This window comes from Sesamum indicum, linkage group LG4 (assembly GCF_026168435.1).
Source record: "Sesamum indicum cultivar Baizhima isolate 11 linkage group LG4, ASM2616843v1, whole genome shotgun sequence".
Lineage (NCBI taxonomy): Eukaryota > Viridiplantae > Streptophyta > Magnoliopsida > Lamiales > Pedaliaceae > Sesamum > Sesamum indicum.
Genome location: NC_142660.1, coordinates 13,024,904 through 13,042,642, shown reverse-complemented (window position 1 = coordinate 13,042,642; position 17,739 = coordinate 13,024,904). Strand labels below are relative to the sequence as shown.

General features: G+C 34.7%; 3 protein-coding genes, 1 long non-coding RNA gene, 1 other non-coding gene and 1 pseudogene across 5 annotated transcripts; 4 read left to right on the top strand and 2 right to left on the bottom strand.

Annotated features, from left to right (window-relative positions):
- Window positions 1–641: 641 nt before the first annotated feature.
- LOC148788478 (stamen-specific protein FIL1 pseudogene) lies at window positions 642–958 on the top strand (annotated as a pseudogene).
- Window positions 959–4,176: 3,218 nt separating this feature from the next.
- On the bottom strand, window positions 4,177–4,949 carry LOC110011919 (uncharacterized). Its single transcript, XR_002287013.2, has 2 exons — window positions 4,814–4,949; window positions 4,177–4,389 (listed from the first exon to the last, which is right to left on the bottom strand). It is a non-coding gene; the product is annotated as an uncharacterized LOC110011919 (long non-coding RNA).
- IQD24 (IQ-domain 24) lies at window positions 4,831–7,991 on the top strand. Its single transcript, XM_011077911.3, has 4 exons — window positions 4,831–5,350; window positions 6,551–6,742; window positions 6,825–6,893; window positions 6,992–7,991. Exons 1-4 carry the CDS (start codon window positions 4,988–4,990, stop codon window positions 7,748–7,750), a joined length of 1,383 nt encoding a protein of 460 aa, XP_011076213.1. The 5' UTR covers window positions 4,831–4,987; the 3' UTR covers window positions 7,751–7,991.
- Window positions 7,992–8,443: 452 nt separating this feature from the next.
- TRNAV-AAC (transfer RNA valine (anticodon AAC)) lies at window positions 8,444–8,517 on the top strand. The gene has a single exon. It is a non-coding gene; the product is annotated as a tRNA-Val (tRNA).
- An 868-nt stretch (window positions 8,518–9,385) lies between these two features.
- Window positions 9,386–12,038, bottom strand: LOC105160507 (RHOMBOID-like protein 3). Its single transcript, XM_011077909.3, has 5 exons — window positions 11,541–12,038; window positions 10,395–10,558; window positions 10,139–10,302; window positions 9,810–10,060; window positions 9,386–9,682 (listed from the first exon to the last, which is right to left on the bottom strand). The coding sequence occupies exons 1-5, from the start codon at window positions 11,834–11,836 to the stop codon at window positions 9,568–9,570; spliced, it is 990 nt and encodes a 329-aa protein (XP_011076211.1). The 5' UTR covers window positions 11,837–12,038; the 3' UTR covers window positions 9,386–9,567.
- Window positions 12,039–13,893: 1,855 nt separating this feature from the next.
- LOC105160709 (uncharacterized) lies at window positions 13,894–15,081 on the top strand. The gene has a single exon (XM_011078188.2). The coding sequence runs from the start codon at window positions 13,999–14,001 to the stop codon at window positions 15,079–15,081; it is 1,083 nt and encodes a 360-aa protein (XP_011076490.2). The 5' UTR covers window positions 13,894–13,998.
- Window positions 15,082–17,739: the final 2,658 nt, after the last annotated feature.

Genomic DNA, 17,739 nt, shown 5'->3' with positions numbered 1-17,739 from the left:
GGAAGATTTTATTATTTTAGAGAGTTTATTAATTTATAGAGTATTAATTTATAGATGTTTAACTGTATGTTTAAATTGTAATGTAACTATATATAGAGTTTATACATATTTCCATACTAATTATAAAATCATAGTATCATGGGTATTCATTTTATAATAATCCAAATTATGTTTTAGGGAATGATTGTAATAAACATATTTTAATGGGTGTAAATAATAAGGGCATTTTAGTTATAAATTTTTTGACCATATTATGAGGGTTTTTTTCGTTACCTTCTATAGCTTAGAAGAATAAATGCAAATATACGTATACTTCAGGGGTAGAAAGTGTATTTAACCTTAAAATATTTTTAAAAAATTATATGCTCATCCAAGGCTCTATATATGTCAAGATCTGCATCATCCACAAATTTAAAATAGAGAAAGCAAAACCTAATCACTGCAGTATATCATACTTAATTTTTTTAACCTCTAAAAATTACGTGCAAACAGCCACTCCAAAATGAAATTACCCAAAGCAAAAATGTCATGAAACAATTAGGTCACTCATGCTCAATGTTATGTCCATCCCTCCGTTTAGTGACTAAATATAAATACAGCTGATCACAAACAGAATAATCATAGGAAAAGACACACAGAATTTTAAGGAAAGATGATGAAGTCTGTTTTTGGTCTTGTATTAATACTGACAGTAACGGTGGTGGTTGCTCAGAGGCAGTTCATGGCTCAGCACTCTGAGGCTCATGATGCACAAACTTGCTCTTCTTCACTTGCAAGCCTCAACGTATGCGCACCCTTTGCCGTGCCAGGGGCGGCGCCGCCCAGCGCAGACTGCTGCGCCGCCCTCCAAGGGGTGGACCATGGCTGTTTTTGCGACACTTTGAGGATCGCCTCCCGCATTCCTGCGCAGTGCAACCTCCCTCCCCTCGCCTGCGCTGGTTGGTACAATCTCCTTTAGTTAAAAAACTAAACATTTTAGGGGTTAAATTGCTTCATTTTAAAAAATATGAGCGTAAATTGCTATTTTTTTTTCATAGGGAGATAATTTGCTTATTTGCAATATCAGATGAGGAAAAATTGCATTAAACCCAAAAATATTTCACTTGTAAAAACATTCTATTTTTCTTTTTTTATAATATATAAAATTTCAAGGGATCAAAATATAATTTGCACCTGTGGCATTATTTTGTAATTCCAGACTGTCGGAATAGAATATCTATTTTAATTTGGTAATGAAGTGCCTTTATTTGCAACATTTTGCGGTTGTGGATATGGTAACATACTTTGAATAATTCTGGTTGGTTTGCAGCAAACTGAGTTGGATATTACTGCTCATTACCAATAATGGGAGGAACCTGCAGTTCAGCATTTCCATGTAATAATGAGGAAGCATGTTTTTTCTAGACAGAATATTTATGTATTGAACCTTAATTAGAGCAGTGTTGGTGAATCTTGTAAAAACCAATGGTAGGAGGAGGACCATGTTTAATCTAGTGGCTGCCGCTGCCTTATTTTTCCACAAATAATAGGTTGAAACTTATTTATCATACTGGTCAGATCTGGTTGATGAAATCAGAAATATTACTCTTAATATCTCCTACACTTAGAAAAAGTTAAAATATAAGCCAATGCGAATTATAATTTAAATAGTGTCTGTTTGGGTCAAATCCAATCATATAAATGTTGCATACTGGGGTCCAATAGATTCGAAGAATTTTTACTAAAATTCTAAAATTTACGAGGACTTGACTTACAAAATAATAGTTAGCATTCCGATGCTTAAGTCAACAACTGAATTACGAGAAATAAGATGGGAAAAACTTGAATAGACGTGAGATAATATCGAAATAGTTAATGAAGATGGTTTGAATATGAAATACGAGCTCAAATGTCAGAATAAAGACAGCAAGAAGGTCACGTTGTGTTTGGATTTGTAGTTTAAGTAGTTTGTTTTCTGTTTTGGAGATAGAGTGGGAAAAACTTGAATAGACGTGAGATAATATCGAAATAGTTAATGAAGATGGTTTGAATATGAAGTACGAGCTCAAATGTCAGAATAAAGACAGCAAGAAGGTCACGTTGTGTTTGGATTTGTAGTTTGAGTAGTTTGTTTTGTGTTTTGGAGATAGAGAGAGAAAAACAGAGATAAATAAATGTGTGTTGAAAATAGATGATATGTTTGGATTTGTATTTTGGGATAATTTAAAATTTTAAAATAAATAGTGTAGGTTTGATGTTGGGATTTAGGAGACAAAATCATTATTCATTGTCAAATTATATATATTTATATATAAATATGCATATATATAAATATTTTATATTTAATGTTGTATTTTTGGGAGACAAAAATTACTGTTTATTGTCAAATCATGTCTATTTTATATTATGTATATATATATATATATTATATCAAAAGTTGAAAAACAAAAAACACGCAAATAAGTGTAAAAACACAAAAACAAGCATTACATGTGTTTTACTTATCTCGAAAAATACAAAAAAACACATATCCAAACACATCCTCATAGTCTTGCTGGTTGAGAGAGAAATTTTGTTAAATAAAGAGTCACTTACCTTTCACGGACTTAAATCTCCATTAATAGATAAATATTTAACAGGGCATCGATGAATTCATTATACTTAAAATGTAATTAAATACCCAATATTTTTTTAGAAAAAAAGGATTAATTACACAATAAAAGTATTTTGTATTGTTTGAATATATATTTTTTGGTTTAATGCAATTTAACTCTGTGACATTATAAATAAGAAAATTATTCCTGTATGAAAAAAAAAATAAATAGCAATTTATCTTTTTATTTTAAAGAACACAAAGGAGGGATAAATTTATGCATTGTAAAAAATTACAAAAAGATAAATTGCTAAGTGTTTTTTTTATAAGGGATAATATACTCACTTGCAATATTACATGAAGATTACTTGTATTTTTTCCTATATTGATATCATATCTAAAGGTATTTTTATTATTTAGAACGTATTAAAAAACAATTGGATGAATATAATAACATCAACGATCGATGATTTAATTGCATAAGACTGTTGGTATTTGTATAGAATCTTTAACATTGGAATTGGGTTCTACTTTCTTACATATATAGAGGTTTTTCAACATCTCTAGATATGCGGACAAGACAAGAAAACAAGAATCCTCAAAAATAGGGAAGAAAAGAGGTAGAAAAAAGTGCACTGACGATTTCGTGTAGTACGTCCATACCGACATCATACTTGAGATGACTGCAAAAATTAATAGAAAGATTGGTTTCTGTAATTCAATATTCTAAACTAGATGTTCATGTTCAAATACATTTAATTTTCCACTTCCAATCTTGTATTTCTCATTATTTTTTTATTTTATAAATTTTATTTTGTCATTCAAACTATACTCATTTTTACATTTAATTATTTAAACTTTTTTTTATATCAACTTATTATCTCAACTTTGCAAAATTGCACTTTGAATATATGTCCGTCTTCCGGTCAGTTTTTCTATCAAAAAACATCAAATGCTGTGTTTTTCCAACAAAAAACTTGACAAAAAAATGATAATATATGACAAAGTGTAATTTTATAAAAATAATATTACAAATAAAAAAAAAGAAGCAAAATGTAAACACGAACACAACATAAATAGCAAAATGTAATTCACCCTACAAAAAATCATAAATACATAGAAAGTCGTTATTTGCAATTGGCAGAAACCATATATTGTTAGAAGTTTGAAAGTAATACGCGCGACTATGTTATGTTATCAAATTAAGCAAAGAGCTGTCCTGTCGGAGTCTTAACCACCAAGTTCACGAGCATAATTACAAGTACAAAACAAATGCATATCAAAACAATAAAGTTGGTCATCATAATTCATGTGGTTGGGTTCCCACTCTTTACTTAGACAAATTAAATAACCAAAAACATAATAAGTGAAATATGTTTGCAAATGTTTAAAGTAAATGTTTTATCAATTTATTACTGAAAATAAGTTAAAAGTATTACTTTTTTTAATTATACATTTTTGCAACTTATTGGTAAAACTATAGAATATTAAGTTGTTTTTCTAAACACTGGAACTTTTTCTTTTCAATTTTGTTTGAAGCTCTTCCAACTTTTACTCTTATTAACTTACAAAAAAAACATAATCTATTGAAAATACCCCCTTAGTTATGAACTAAGTTTATTACATCAATTCATATATTTTATATGTTGGTTTATTGACATTTAAAAATGATAGAGCGATCAACAGGACAGAGGTATAAAGTTGGTAGAGTTCTTGATTTTAAGACTCTAACAACACCCTCACCACTTTTTCGCATCAATTTTCTTGAGGCGTCAATCACGAGGGCATCTCTCAGCTCTAATTCACCACCTAAATACCTGGTATAACAAAAAATATGACACTTTAATTCTAAATAGAATTACTAAGTATAGACTTTTGGTATCGAGCCATTGTCACTTCATTCAACTTGAGGCTCTATGCATAAAAGTTAGTAGCTAAAAAATTTCATTAAGAAATAGACAGTATAATAGCACTTTGAATAAAATATTTGGTTTACAAACCTGATCGATCAATTACATAATAAGTATTTTTATGCTGACAATAATAATCAATTATTTTTTTATTTATAATTCTATATATAATGAAATCCAATTCGAACTAAAATCTTATTCTCCAATTAAATACTAATATTGAATAGAAATATAAAATTTTCATCTTTTTAAAATTTAAGATAATTTATCCAATTAGAGTCATAAAAACCTCTTTTTGGTGAATAGAAAAAAATTGGACCAGAGGTCTTACCTGTCAATCGTCGTCTACTTTAAAACTCCCGGGTCCCAACTTCCAACTACCGCCACAACTCCACCGTGCGTCATCCCCACTCGCCGCCTCATCCCGCGTCCTTCAATACTCTCCTCCAGTAAATACCCCCTCGCAATTCCCATCAAAAACCTCACCACTCTATGATGAGAATTAATGGGTAAGACTAGCAAGTGGTTCCGTTCATTTTTAAGCTCCAAAAAGCCTCCGCCGCAGGAGAAGGAGAAGGAGAAGAAGAAGAGTAAGTGGGCTCTCTCGAAATCAGCTGACAGTAATGAAGACACTGTGGCGAGCCCCTACGTTGATGGTCTGGACGCTAACAAGCATGCAATAGCCGTGGCGGCGGCGACTGCAGCTGTGGCGGAGGCAGCTCTCGCGGCTGCCCAGGCGGCTGCCGAGGTGGTTAGGCTGACCAGTAGCGGCCGTGGAAGTGGGAGGAATGTCGCAGCTTATACTAGCGTAGACCGGCGGCGGGCGGCTGCTGCTATCAAGATTCAGTCCGCTTTCCGGGCCTATTTGGTTAGTATATACTATTATTGATCTGATTTTCGTTTCAATTAATGACTCAACTTGAATTCGCTACATTTCGAGTAAGACAACTATTGTTGATCAGCGTGGAACATGAATCTTGGAACTTGTTTGGTTTTCATAAATCTTTGTCATAAATCGCATGTTTTCTCTTCAAGTAGTTTTTACCTTACATATACAATGTTATAATATGAATGTAAGAAGCATTAATGAGTTAGGACCTTTGGCTGCTAAAAATTCATTGCAACCCAAGAGTAGGGCTTGATTTGATCCCTTTAAGATTAGCTCTCATCTTGTCTTTCTTGCATATGGTACAGACAAATGGTTGATTGAGCAATTATCCCAGTTCATTTCTAATGTTTTATCTTGTCTTTTTGGGTTCTTGATATATCAAAACAAGTGTCCTTACAACTAGTGGATTCACAATTTTCATATGTTGTGAGAACTTTGTTATCTTCTGGAAAATAGTAGCTGATGTTGAAAGAGTGTGCACCATGCTAGTGGGTGTGATACCTCACAATCACTGAGAATTGATTGTCTTGTCCTCTACTGGGCTGAGTTGATGTATACAGATAGAGATGAGTTTGTAGAAGACAGGCAATTTGTGAAGAATTTCAATCTTGTTTCTCTTTTCTCATCGTGTGGCTTTCAGGTCGTTGTCTGTTCGACTCACTAGTTTTTCGACCCCTTACACCAATGAAAACATGGCTAAATTCAGAGTATCGTACTTTTTAGTGGTGGGATTGTGTCGGATTTTGGTTTAAAAAGCCCTTGCGAAAGCTGCTGATTCATATAATCCGTTGTTCTTGAGCAATGATTGGCTTGAGTGGCCACTGCTCTATAGCTGGAGTTATGATGAGATGCGGCTTTCTTTTATCTAACTTTTGGCTAATGTCTGAGGCTTTTTCTCTTAAGCAAACAATGCATGAGGACATAAGACACATCATATCTTTTACTAAGATATTACTGGTATCTTTTATTTTTGCCTTTACTTTGTACTTGTGAGATGTAATGATATTGTCCACTAAGAACAACCTTCCACAAATCATGTAAGTAGATTCTGGAACAACACTAGTTTGATGCTGAATTGATCATACTGATTTAATTGGTTTGTGAAGGAAATATTATGTATTTTCCATGTATGAAAGTCAATCAAAAGGTGTCTGATTCTTGGTGAGTGTGTTGTTAAAGGCTAGGAGGGCATTAAGGGCACTTAAGGGACTGGTTAAGCTTCAAGCCCTTGTTAGAGGCCACATGGTCAGAAAGCAAAGCGCAGACATGCTCCGTCGCATGCAGGCAATGGCACGAATCCAGGCACGAGCCTCTGCACATCGTTCTGAGTCATCCAACAGCAACACCAAAATCTCTAAACCTGGTCATCCAGTAAGTGATAGAAAGAAGAAAGCATAATTCTTGTAGAAATTTAGTTCACTCTGACTGTACCTGCATATGCGTTTTACTACAGGGAGTTGTAAGTTTAAGAGACTACAATCATCGATCGGGTAATGCCAAACACGGTGGATCTGGCCTGAAGGTAACATGATTGTGATTTCCCTTGTTTGCACTGTTATTTTACATTTTCAGACAACGGCTTAGAAAGTGTGTGTTTGAAATGTGTCCTCTGGCTTTCAGCAACTGCAGCAATACAACTCCAGACCAAGTATGAACTATAATGGGAAGAGAGAAAGCTCCACCCTAGCTTCCAACTGGTTAGATCACTGGATGGAACAATACGCATGGAACAACCACCACCAAGATGATGAGAGAAGTGACAAAATACTCGAAATAGACACATGGAAGCCTCGCCAGACCACCCGACAAACTGATAAAACCTTCTCAACATCACAACATCTTTCAGCAGGCAACTACTCAGGTCAAGAGCATTCAAATACCAGCTCCTTCTCAAGACTCTCAGCAAAGCTTCAGAAACCAAATCCCAGTACATCATCGGAGGAAGTGTTGTCCGTAATATCACCAAGCTTTCCACCAGAACGAGATCAAGTTGTGGTGGTTCGAACAGCTGAGAACAGCCCAAGAGTGCACTCTTCTGCTTCGTCTAGGCCGGCTAGCAATCCAAGAGGGCCGTTCACTCCAGCGAGAAGTGAGTGCTCGAGAAGCTTGTTTGGTGATTATCTCAGTTACCCCAATTACATGGCAAATACAGAGTCATCCCGGGCTAAGGTTAGGTCCCAGAGTGCGCCCAAGCAGAGACTGCAGTTCCATGAACTTGGGACGAGTGCGAGTTCTGGCCACGGGTTTTGGGGATCCGATGCCAATTCTGAGAAGGGCTTTGCCCTGCCGGGTAACTACACAAGGAGCAGTACTTATATGCAAGCTGGTCAGTTAAGAAAGCAAGGGACTCCTATCCCTGGTGATCGCTACCGGTTTTAGCTCCAGTGACGGTCACGGTCTTTGGTGACAGATTTCTTTTATGTGCCTATTATATATAAATTCATCGGTAGAAAAAGATTGACACAGAACTGAAAAACTGGTGTGATGTTGCCTAGTTTCAGGAGTTGGTTCGTAATGCGTGTGTGCTGTTTGTGGTCGATCAATTGTGTGTAAAAATGTTTGACCACACAAATAAAAACTCGTCTGTCTGATTTCTTGAATTGAAACAACTATGTATGTATGTCGCTCCTAATCTTCACGAAGTGAATTTTCACTGCTTAATCGGCCAACTTGGAGGTCTTCAATGATGAACGAGAGGGAAACTTTTACTCAAATTAGATTCGATCGAACTAAACCAATATTCATCAATTTTGTTTTTAATTATACACTAATCACATGATATGTGCATAAAACTTGTCGTATAATTGATTCAAATCTAGTTAAAGTCGATCCGAGTTGAAATTTTCCCTCACAACCTTTGAAATACTTATACAAAAGACATTTAGACAACACATGATGTAACAGAAAACAGCAGCAGCATGGGATGATATGCTCGGATTGCAGACAACATTCTTTTATGTATGGAATTTTCATAAATTCTTGTTGCCCGGCACATCATTCGCGATGAGACAGGACAGAGTTCACGGCTAATTATACAAAACTTTAAAGAGTTACGGCATAAAATCCTGTGAAGGTGTCGTGGTGTAGTTGGTTATCACGTCAGTCTAACACACTGAAGGTCTCCGGTTCGAGTCCGGGCGACGCCATTTCAGCATCTCTGTTTTTTAACTAGTATTTGTTTTTTTTTTTAAGAAAAATATCTAATCTATAATAGTAATATAATAATAATAATGATAAAGTCATATATATTTGACCTCTGAAAAAAATTGTGGATAAAAGAAGATAAGGGCATAACGTTGGAAAGATTAAAAAAAAATGCATGAATAAAAGAAAGACCACCTAAAGGTAGTTTATGATTTATATATACAAATTACCTTCAATTTTTGTGTAATTACAAAAATCATCCATAACATCAAAAGGCATTGGTAATTTATATAAATAATATTGACGTTTGCAGTGAATATATATAATTACTCAATAAATAAAAGTAATTTGTGTAAATACATCATAGGAAGGAATGTAAATCTAATTATCCCTATTTAAAAGCACATAGCACTCTTGTGTGCATAATTAAATTAATTACTTATCATAAAGATTCATTTCTTTATTCCTTTAATATATATATATATATATAAATTAAATTTTATCCTTTTTTATTATCTTTTCAAAAGAAAGTTCATTTCGTCTCAGGAAAAGGTTCCCATTGTTTAATATAAACTATTTCTCTTAAACTATATATCACTCACACAACAAATGTATTATACTTATTGTATAATTGAATCAAATCCGAATTAAAATTTCTTATTTAGAAGAAAAGCCTTGAGACGTGGCCTGTAAAGACTTTGGTATCTTGGTACGTTGTTGTATCTTGGGGTGATTTGCCATATAAAATAAACTCGTAATGTGACGTCGATGATTATTTTTGTTTCTTTTATATTGTTTGATTATATTCGTGAAATATTAATGTGTTGAATGAGGTATGATGTTGATACAAAAAATCAACGAAGCTACCAATGAAACAATGATGGCAAGAGCATGCTTCTCTGAAATACACAAGTGGTCTGGATGAAGACACACTAATGAACACATCCCCATAACAAACCAACAACCGATTAACCAATTCCAAACTACAACTCCCATTTACACCTGTACTATAAACCTAAACTTAAAGCTTCACACCCCAATTGGAGTAGTTCTCAACTTTCATCACACTTCCATTTGGAGGTCGGGACACAGCTTAGGTATCGACACCAGTGGCATCGTTCATATCCATTTACGCCCCGGAACAGCATGGCCAGCCCCACGGTAAACCTTCATTCAGATTAGAGATCTTCGTTACATCTATAGTATGTAATTCAGTTATCTAAATATGCAGCAATAAGGTAAATAAGCATTAAATGGAAAGCCGTCCGACGATTGTTTGGAGACGACAACTTACCCTGCGATAAGTAGGGTCAGAGAAATCAGCCATAGAACATACTGATAAGCCTTATATTTCGACCTTGCACGAACACCGACCGGGAGACTCCGGCGTTCTAGCCAACCAAACTGAGGACGGAGCAGCAGGATAAAGCCGAGGAGGAATCCGGTCAAGAATCCTCCAATATGCGCAAAGTTATCAACATGAGGAAGAATTCCCACAGCCAAGTTTATTACAACTATCACCAAAAGCGTCAACAGTGCTGCGACCTGCAAACCGAATGCAAGAATATATAAAACGGATGTGAAAATATTCTCATGCACAAGAATAAGGTAACAGTCGTTCACCTTGTTGCTATATATAGACCAGTTGGTAATTAACTCGGAAAGCATGGCTCCAAGAAGCCCAAAAAGTGCACCAGATGCACCAACGGAAATTCGGTTGCGTATAAACAAGGAGGACACTATGCTGCCACCAAATCCAGATAATAGATAGATTACGCCAATGCGCACTGCCACACAGATCATAAACTGTTAAAGAAACCGCATAGACGTGTAAAGACAACATCGTTTGTCAGCTGCATTTTTGGATGACAGCTCTTACCGAAGCCGAACTGCTGCTCGAGGCGAATACCAATGAAGACAAGACTGAGCATATTTGCGAGCAAATGAATAACACCAGCATGTAACCAGATACACGAGATAAGCCTCCACCCTTGATGCTGATGCACCACCTTTGCCCAATTCAGAGCACCCAATCTCTGTAATCTTCAGTATTACAAAAATAAAGGTTGTCGATCAATGAAAATCATTCGGTTCTACTCCAACTTAAGGAATAAACAAAGTTAAATTTCAAAATTTTGAAAAAGTGTTGTTCTTTTCCAAATTTCCATGCTTGCTGACCCTCTCAATCTTCCCATTATCGACATAGATAGAGAACACAGAGACCAATGATCAAGAGAGGATTCCACACCTCTTCACATAACACCAGCTTTAGAATAAATTTCCAACTTTGAGGTAGTTCATATCAAACATAGAATCAAAAAACTAATTCAATTTACATCTCAACGGAAATCTATTCACAAGTACTTTGGTCACGAGATGGAAAATGTATCACGCTTGCTCTGCATATTCATCTGGTACCACCAACCGGTTTAGGTAAGAATTCCCTCACCATAGTTGTAGAGAGGAAGACAAGGGGGTCGAAAAGACAGTCCCATAACTTTCCCGGGGACTAGGAGGACTGCCAGGAAATACCAAATAAAGACTAACACGAAGAATAGGAACATGACTCTAAACAATACAGTAATTAAGAAATATACTTAACTGGGAATCCACAAGCAAATTTCACAATTTGAGCCATTCATAGACAAAACACGAAGAATAGTCAAACGTAAGCCATGGATAACATCTTCACATGAAATTCAAAACAAAAATATTACTTTGTGAAAAAGACAGCCATGCTCCAAACAAGAAACACAGAAGGCAGCCCATAATAGCTCAATCCTCACCAGAAAACCCCAATTCACAGCACAAAATGAATCATAAGCCAGGATTCAGAAAAGGGTGCCAACAAATTCGCAAGAAGAAAAAAGGGTATCAACAAAAACACATCCCTGACCAATAAAAGCAATCAAGAATCCATGACACCACCACAAACCAAAAACAGTAAAGCCACAATCTTTAAACAACCAAACCCAAAATCTGCAGTAAAAGAGCAAAAAGGGCCAGAAAGAAACATGATCCTCACGTGGAAGAAGACGGCCCAAACAAAGGATTCTCCCTCAGAGGCTGGAAAGACAACCTCCCAAGAAACCTCGCCACACACTTATCACCGTCATCTCCATAGCTGAAAACCCTGTTCTTGATACGCTTTGGGCAGTTATTCAAATACATCTCCACCACAAACATCACAACATTAGCAACTACAAACAGCGGAATCAACCACGAAACCCAATTTCGGTCCCTATCTTCTAGCGAATACGCGCTTGCTGTAGACGAATGATTGCTCTTCCCCACCCTGCTCTCGATATCCTCCCCCGGCATAGCTGATCTCTGTTTTCACTCCTATAAACCTCTTCTCCACACAAATATCACCTGAAATTCTTCAAGTTATAGCTGTTAAAATCCAACAAAGAATCGAGTGACGTGGGTTTATTAATGGGGTGAGAGAACGTGGATTGTGGCGTAGAGAGAGAAAGAGAAAAACAGGGGAGGGGTTTGTTACTCTGTTGCACAGTTCATGAGAGTCGCGGTCCCGATCACCTGCGCCCATGCCCACACAACCTTCCAAACAAACCGCTTAACATGACTGCCACGTATACTAAAGTGATGACGTGTTGGATGGTTATAGGAGAGTCACAGAGAAATGCAGGTCAGCTGAATTCCCCATGAGATGAAAAAGGACCACTCTCCAAAGCTGGTAACTTCAAGTACTTTCGCGTACTAGGAATTAAGATTCTGTCCTCTTTTCTTTTTTAATTTACAGATTATTACGCCCATTTTTCTAAAATTTATTATAATTATAATATTTTTATTATTCAAAAATTTTATAGATATTTTATTATAATAAATAATCGCTCAACAAATACTGATTGTGACGGTCCATTAAATAATAATATTTATTATATAATCGTTAATTTTAATAGATATTTATAATTTTTTAAAATATTTATAATTAATAAAAACTTTAAGACAACAATTTGTAAAATAGCTTTAATTTAAAAAAGTAATAAAAGAGCTTTGACTGATTGTAATAAAAATGTGTGTTAAATACTTAAGAATGTAATAAATATTAGTTGTTAGATATAAATAACATATGAATAATTTAACAACGGTTGTTACACCAAACATAACTCTTATTTTGGAGTCCAAAATTTATAACGTGATAAATAATAATATTCTATAAGGAAAGAATTGCGAGAGTAACCGTATCATATAAATTGGTAACCAAACATTATATCAATTACACTTATTGTCCTAAAATATATTTAATGTTGCATATGCTCCCTTAATCTTCAAAATATGTTAAAAAGGCCTAATTGACTTAATATATATATTATTATATATAATATGTATATATGAATGCATACACCTCTTCATATTCTTTTTTAATACCCATTATGTTATACACCCTTTTGTATCCCTCATTATAATTTGTAATTAAAATAGTTATGATTTATTTTGTAACCACAATTTTGGTGGTCTATAAATACCACCATGTATTTCATTTGTAAAGTGATTTTGGAGTGAATAAGAAAGTTTGTTGGAGAAATACATATATTAATTCTTTATATTCTATTAAGAGTGATAGGCCAATAAACTTAGAATTTCTCTAAGTTTATAATACGTTATCAGCACGACGTTACGTTACGATCGATCAAGGTAAAATATTAATTATATTAGTATAATTTTTATTCTTTGTTTGTTTACCTCTACAATATCATAGTTACTTTTATTTTTGAATATTTCATAATAAAATATGCGTAATTATATTATATATTTCGATGTCTCCTGAAGTAGACATATATATATAAATTCTCGATTTTATCCCCTGAAGTGGATGATATTGCCTCCAAAAGTAGGCATATAATTTTTGATTTTATCCCCTGAAATGGATGTGATATTGCCTCCAGAAGCAGGCATACAATTCTTGATTTTATCCCCTGAAGTGGATATGTTCTATAAAATTTCATTGCTTCTTGAAGTAAGTAATGAGTTAAAATCATCTCCAGTAGTAGGTGAAATATTTTGTACCAATTATGTGCATTATCATCCCTGAAGCGATGATAAGTATATGTTTAATTTTCTCACCACCAGAAGTGTTTTGAGATAATGGCTTGATCAAGAAGCCCGATGCTTCTTTGTTTATTTATTTGATTTGTGATAATTTTTCGATAACATAGTTTTGTTTCATATGCCCATGTATGTATTTTACATGTTTTGCTAATATATGCAACAAAATTTATTTATTAAGAAAATGATTTGGCATGAATACCATTTAATTACTATTTGTAACATTATAAGATTCAAGCCATGTATACATGCCATTATAATTCATACTAATTACATGGTAACTTATATGTAACTTAATGTTAGTAATATTTCATGTCATTTTTAGTTTATATCATGTGTAATACATATTATTTTACTTTTATGTATATGTTGAATATTATGCTAAAAGTGCATATTAAACTTGTTGTAGCTTAATGGCCAATCTTACAAAATTGGATTTCGTTGCTCTTGATGTTTCTGAAAAAAACTACCTATCATGGGTTCTTGATGCCAAACTACATTTGGCAAGTAGCAAATTGGGAGAAACCATAAAAGAAAATACTATTGCTTCTGAGCAAGACTGTGCTAAAGCAATGATTTTGCTTCGTCATCATCTTCATGAGAGCCTGAAGTCTCAATATTTAACAGTCAAAAGTCCTTTTCAACTCTGGAAGAGTTTAAAAGATCGATTTGACCATCAAAAGACTGTAATCTTACCACGTGCAAGATATGAGTGGATACAATTGCGACTGCAAGATTTCAAAACAATTGTTGAATATAATTCTGCAATGTTTCAAATTGTATCAAAGTTGAGGTTATGTGGAGAAGATGTGACGGATGAACAAATGTTGGAAAAAATATTTTCTACTTTTCATGCATCCGACCTTGTACTCCAGCAGCAATACAGGGAACGTGGATTCAAAACCTATTCAGAGTTGATTTCATGCATGCTTGTTGCAGAAGAAAATAATCAGCTTTTGTTGAATAACCATCACACCCGACCCACTCGTTCCAAGTCACTTCCTGAAATTTCAGCGACATTGCCTGAAGCAAATGCTACTTCTTCACGAAAGGGGCGTGGTCGTTACCATGGCTCACCACGGGGCCATTCTTATGGTCGTGGTCATGGCGGTCGTGGCCGTGGTCGTGGTTGCGGTCGCGGTAATGGTCGTGGTAATACATGGATTAATCTCATTATTCAGAAGCACAATGGGAACAAGGCAAAGAATCAACAAGAGAAAACTACAAATGAAAATCTTTGCTATAGATGTGGGATGTCTGGGCATTGGTCCCGTACATGTCGTACAGCACAACATCTGGTCAAATTGTACCAGGTTTCTGTAAAAGCGAAGGGTAAAGAAGTTGAGACTAATTTTGTTGAGGCTGGAATCTCAGACAATACCCACATGGATGCTTCAAATTTTTTTCAGTCTATTGAAAATGAAGATAAAAATCTCCCTGAGCTGCCCCTACAGTTTGGTGACATTACTGAGGATTTTGACATGCTTGTTGATTAGATTTGTCTCATATGTCATTAGTATGTTTCTATTATTCAGTTAAGTTTACTTTCATTGATAGGATATTTCTTTTAATCTTATAATTTTTTATATTTTATGAATGAAGTGTTTCTTTTACTTATTATATATCTATCTCATGTATATAGAATGGATCAAGCCATTACAAATCTCAATGACAAGGAATATTGTCTTGTTGATAGTGCAACTACGCATACAATTTTGAGAAACAAGAAATTTTTCTCAAACTTGTTAATGACAAGAACAAATGTGAGTACTATTTAAGGAGTTAGCAATCTTATTGAAGGCTCCGGAAGAGCTACAATCTTGCTACCTGAAGGAACAAGATTACATATCAATGATGCCTTATATTCTAATAAATCACAAAGGAACTTATTAAGTTTCAAGGACATTCGACAAAATGGTTTTCATATTGAAACCATGAATGAAAATGGTATCGAATATCTGTACCTTACAACATATAAAACTGGCCAGAAGCAAGTTTTAGAAAGAATGAGAACATATACTTCTGGCTTATATGACACATTGATAAGCTCCGTTGAAACACATAGTATCACTAACACGAAGTTAGTTGATCAAAGTATTTTTACTTTGTGGCATGATAGACTTGGCCATCCAGGTAAAACAATGATATATAGGATCATTGAAAATTCACATGGACACCCACTAAAGGACCTGAAGTTCCTTGTTAAAAGTGATTTTATATGTTCGGCTTGTTCTCTTGGAAAATTAATTATAAAGCCATCTATGACAAAAGTGAATGTAGAATCTCCTATGTTTCTTGAACGAATTCAAGGAGACATATGCGGGCCAATAACACCGTCATGTGGGCCATTTAAATATTTTATGGTGTTGATTGACGCATCAACACGTTGGTCACATGTAAGCTTGTTGTCAACACGAAATGTTGCTTTTGAAAGACTGTTAGCTAGAGGTGGGCATCGGGTCGGGTTCCTCGGGTTCGGGTTTGTCGGGTCGGGTACCCGACTTGTCGGATAGTGTATAACACTACCCGACCCTGAACCCGAGTAGGGCGGGTACCCGGTTAGTCGTTTACCCGACAGTCGGGTTCGGGTAGTTGTCCTCAAGTTTTTTTTTTTATTATTATTATTATAAAGCAATGAAATTTTATTCATAAAATAAATTGCAATGGCAAAGAATCACAAGAGACATTCAATTTTTGCAAACATCATTACCAACCAACATGAACAAAATAATCCATCAAGTCATTACATTCAAATCATCAATTTACAATTACATGTGAAGTACTAGATCTAAAATAGTCCAAACTCCAAAGTAGTCCAATCAAATATCAATTATGGTTGAATCGACTCCCAATTTTGTCAGCTCTACATGAAAACAAACAAAAAAAAGATTGAGATTAATACAAATAAAAGTATATAGAATTTAATATAAAACAAAGCAAAAGAAAAAATAAAAAGTACCTTGCTCAAACATTTCAATTTCATTTAAATCTTCTTCTATGCTTATTGGCTTGGAATCTTTACGGATCCAATCTTGAGCACAAATAATAGTTTGAACAATTTTAGGAGAAAGTGAACAATTATATCAGTGAAGGGATCAACCAATTAACTGAATAAAAAGTATCGAAATATACTCCCAACAAGAAAATGTTGCTTTGGCAGATATAGATGTGAATCATGTGATTACAAATATTTCCTCCAAAATTTGGGTATGAAAAAAGCACAAACCAAATTACCATGAACTTAGATGATATAAATATTTGGATTCTAATCTCAATCAAAATTCACTAAAACAAAAAAATAACAGAAGCCCATTAAACCTTTAACTTTGAGAATTTAAGCAGAACTGAGACCCTATACATGAAATTCAGGACTTCATAATGATGGAAAATGGTGCGTACACAGTAGAATTTTGTTTCTCCTTCTTTCAAGAATTTTGTTAATGTGAATTATGTGATCAATTTATTGTTGGTTGTCCTTCCGTCTAACCAATAATTGACATTCGTCTTAACCCAACTACAGAACACTTGAGCAAAAGCAGTATCTTTCGTTCGAAAATGGCTGCCGCAGGTGTAAAACAAGCTCTCTCCAGTATTCTTTAATTTTCTTAATGTGATCTATAGACTACTATTCGTTTTTCTTTTGTTTATATTTTTTTGTTTTTCATTCTATTCCTTAAATTACTTGAACCGCTTGGTACACAGAAATCTGTCTTCCAAGTTAGCCATGAGGAGCCTAATAATTCTGATTTAAGTTAGCTTCTGTAAAATACTGACATTAATTTAAAGAAATCATTCAACTAAGTTTTGATTCTCCAGTTCCTACCATTAATGCATAAATAGATTTCTAAAGATCATATGTAGAAGTGTAGAACAGTAGAAGGGTGCTTGAACAAATAAGCATGCTGCGTATTGACACCTGAGAAGAGTATCTTGTATGAGACAGACAGACAGTAGCAGCAAACAGAGAGCAACTTCATCACTTTGAAATTTGAAACTAAGGAAGAAGGCAAAATTGCAGAAACATTATATCATATACAGATTCCTTACCGTGCGGCGGCGACAGGCGGCGAGTGACGGCAAGAAGGCGACAGCGAGTCTTGTGTGACAGCGAGTCTTGTGCGATAGACGACGAGAAGGGTTAGTGAGAGAGAGGG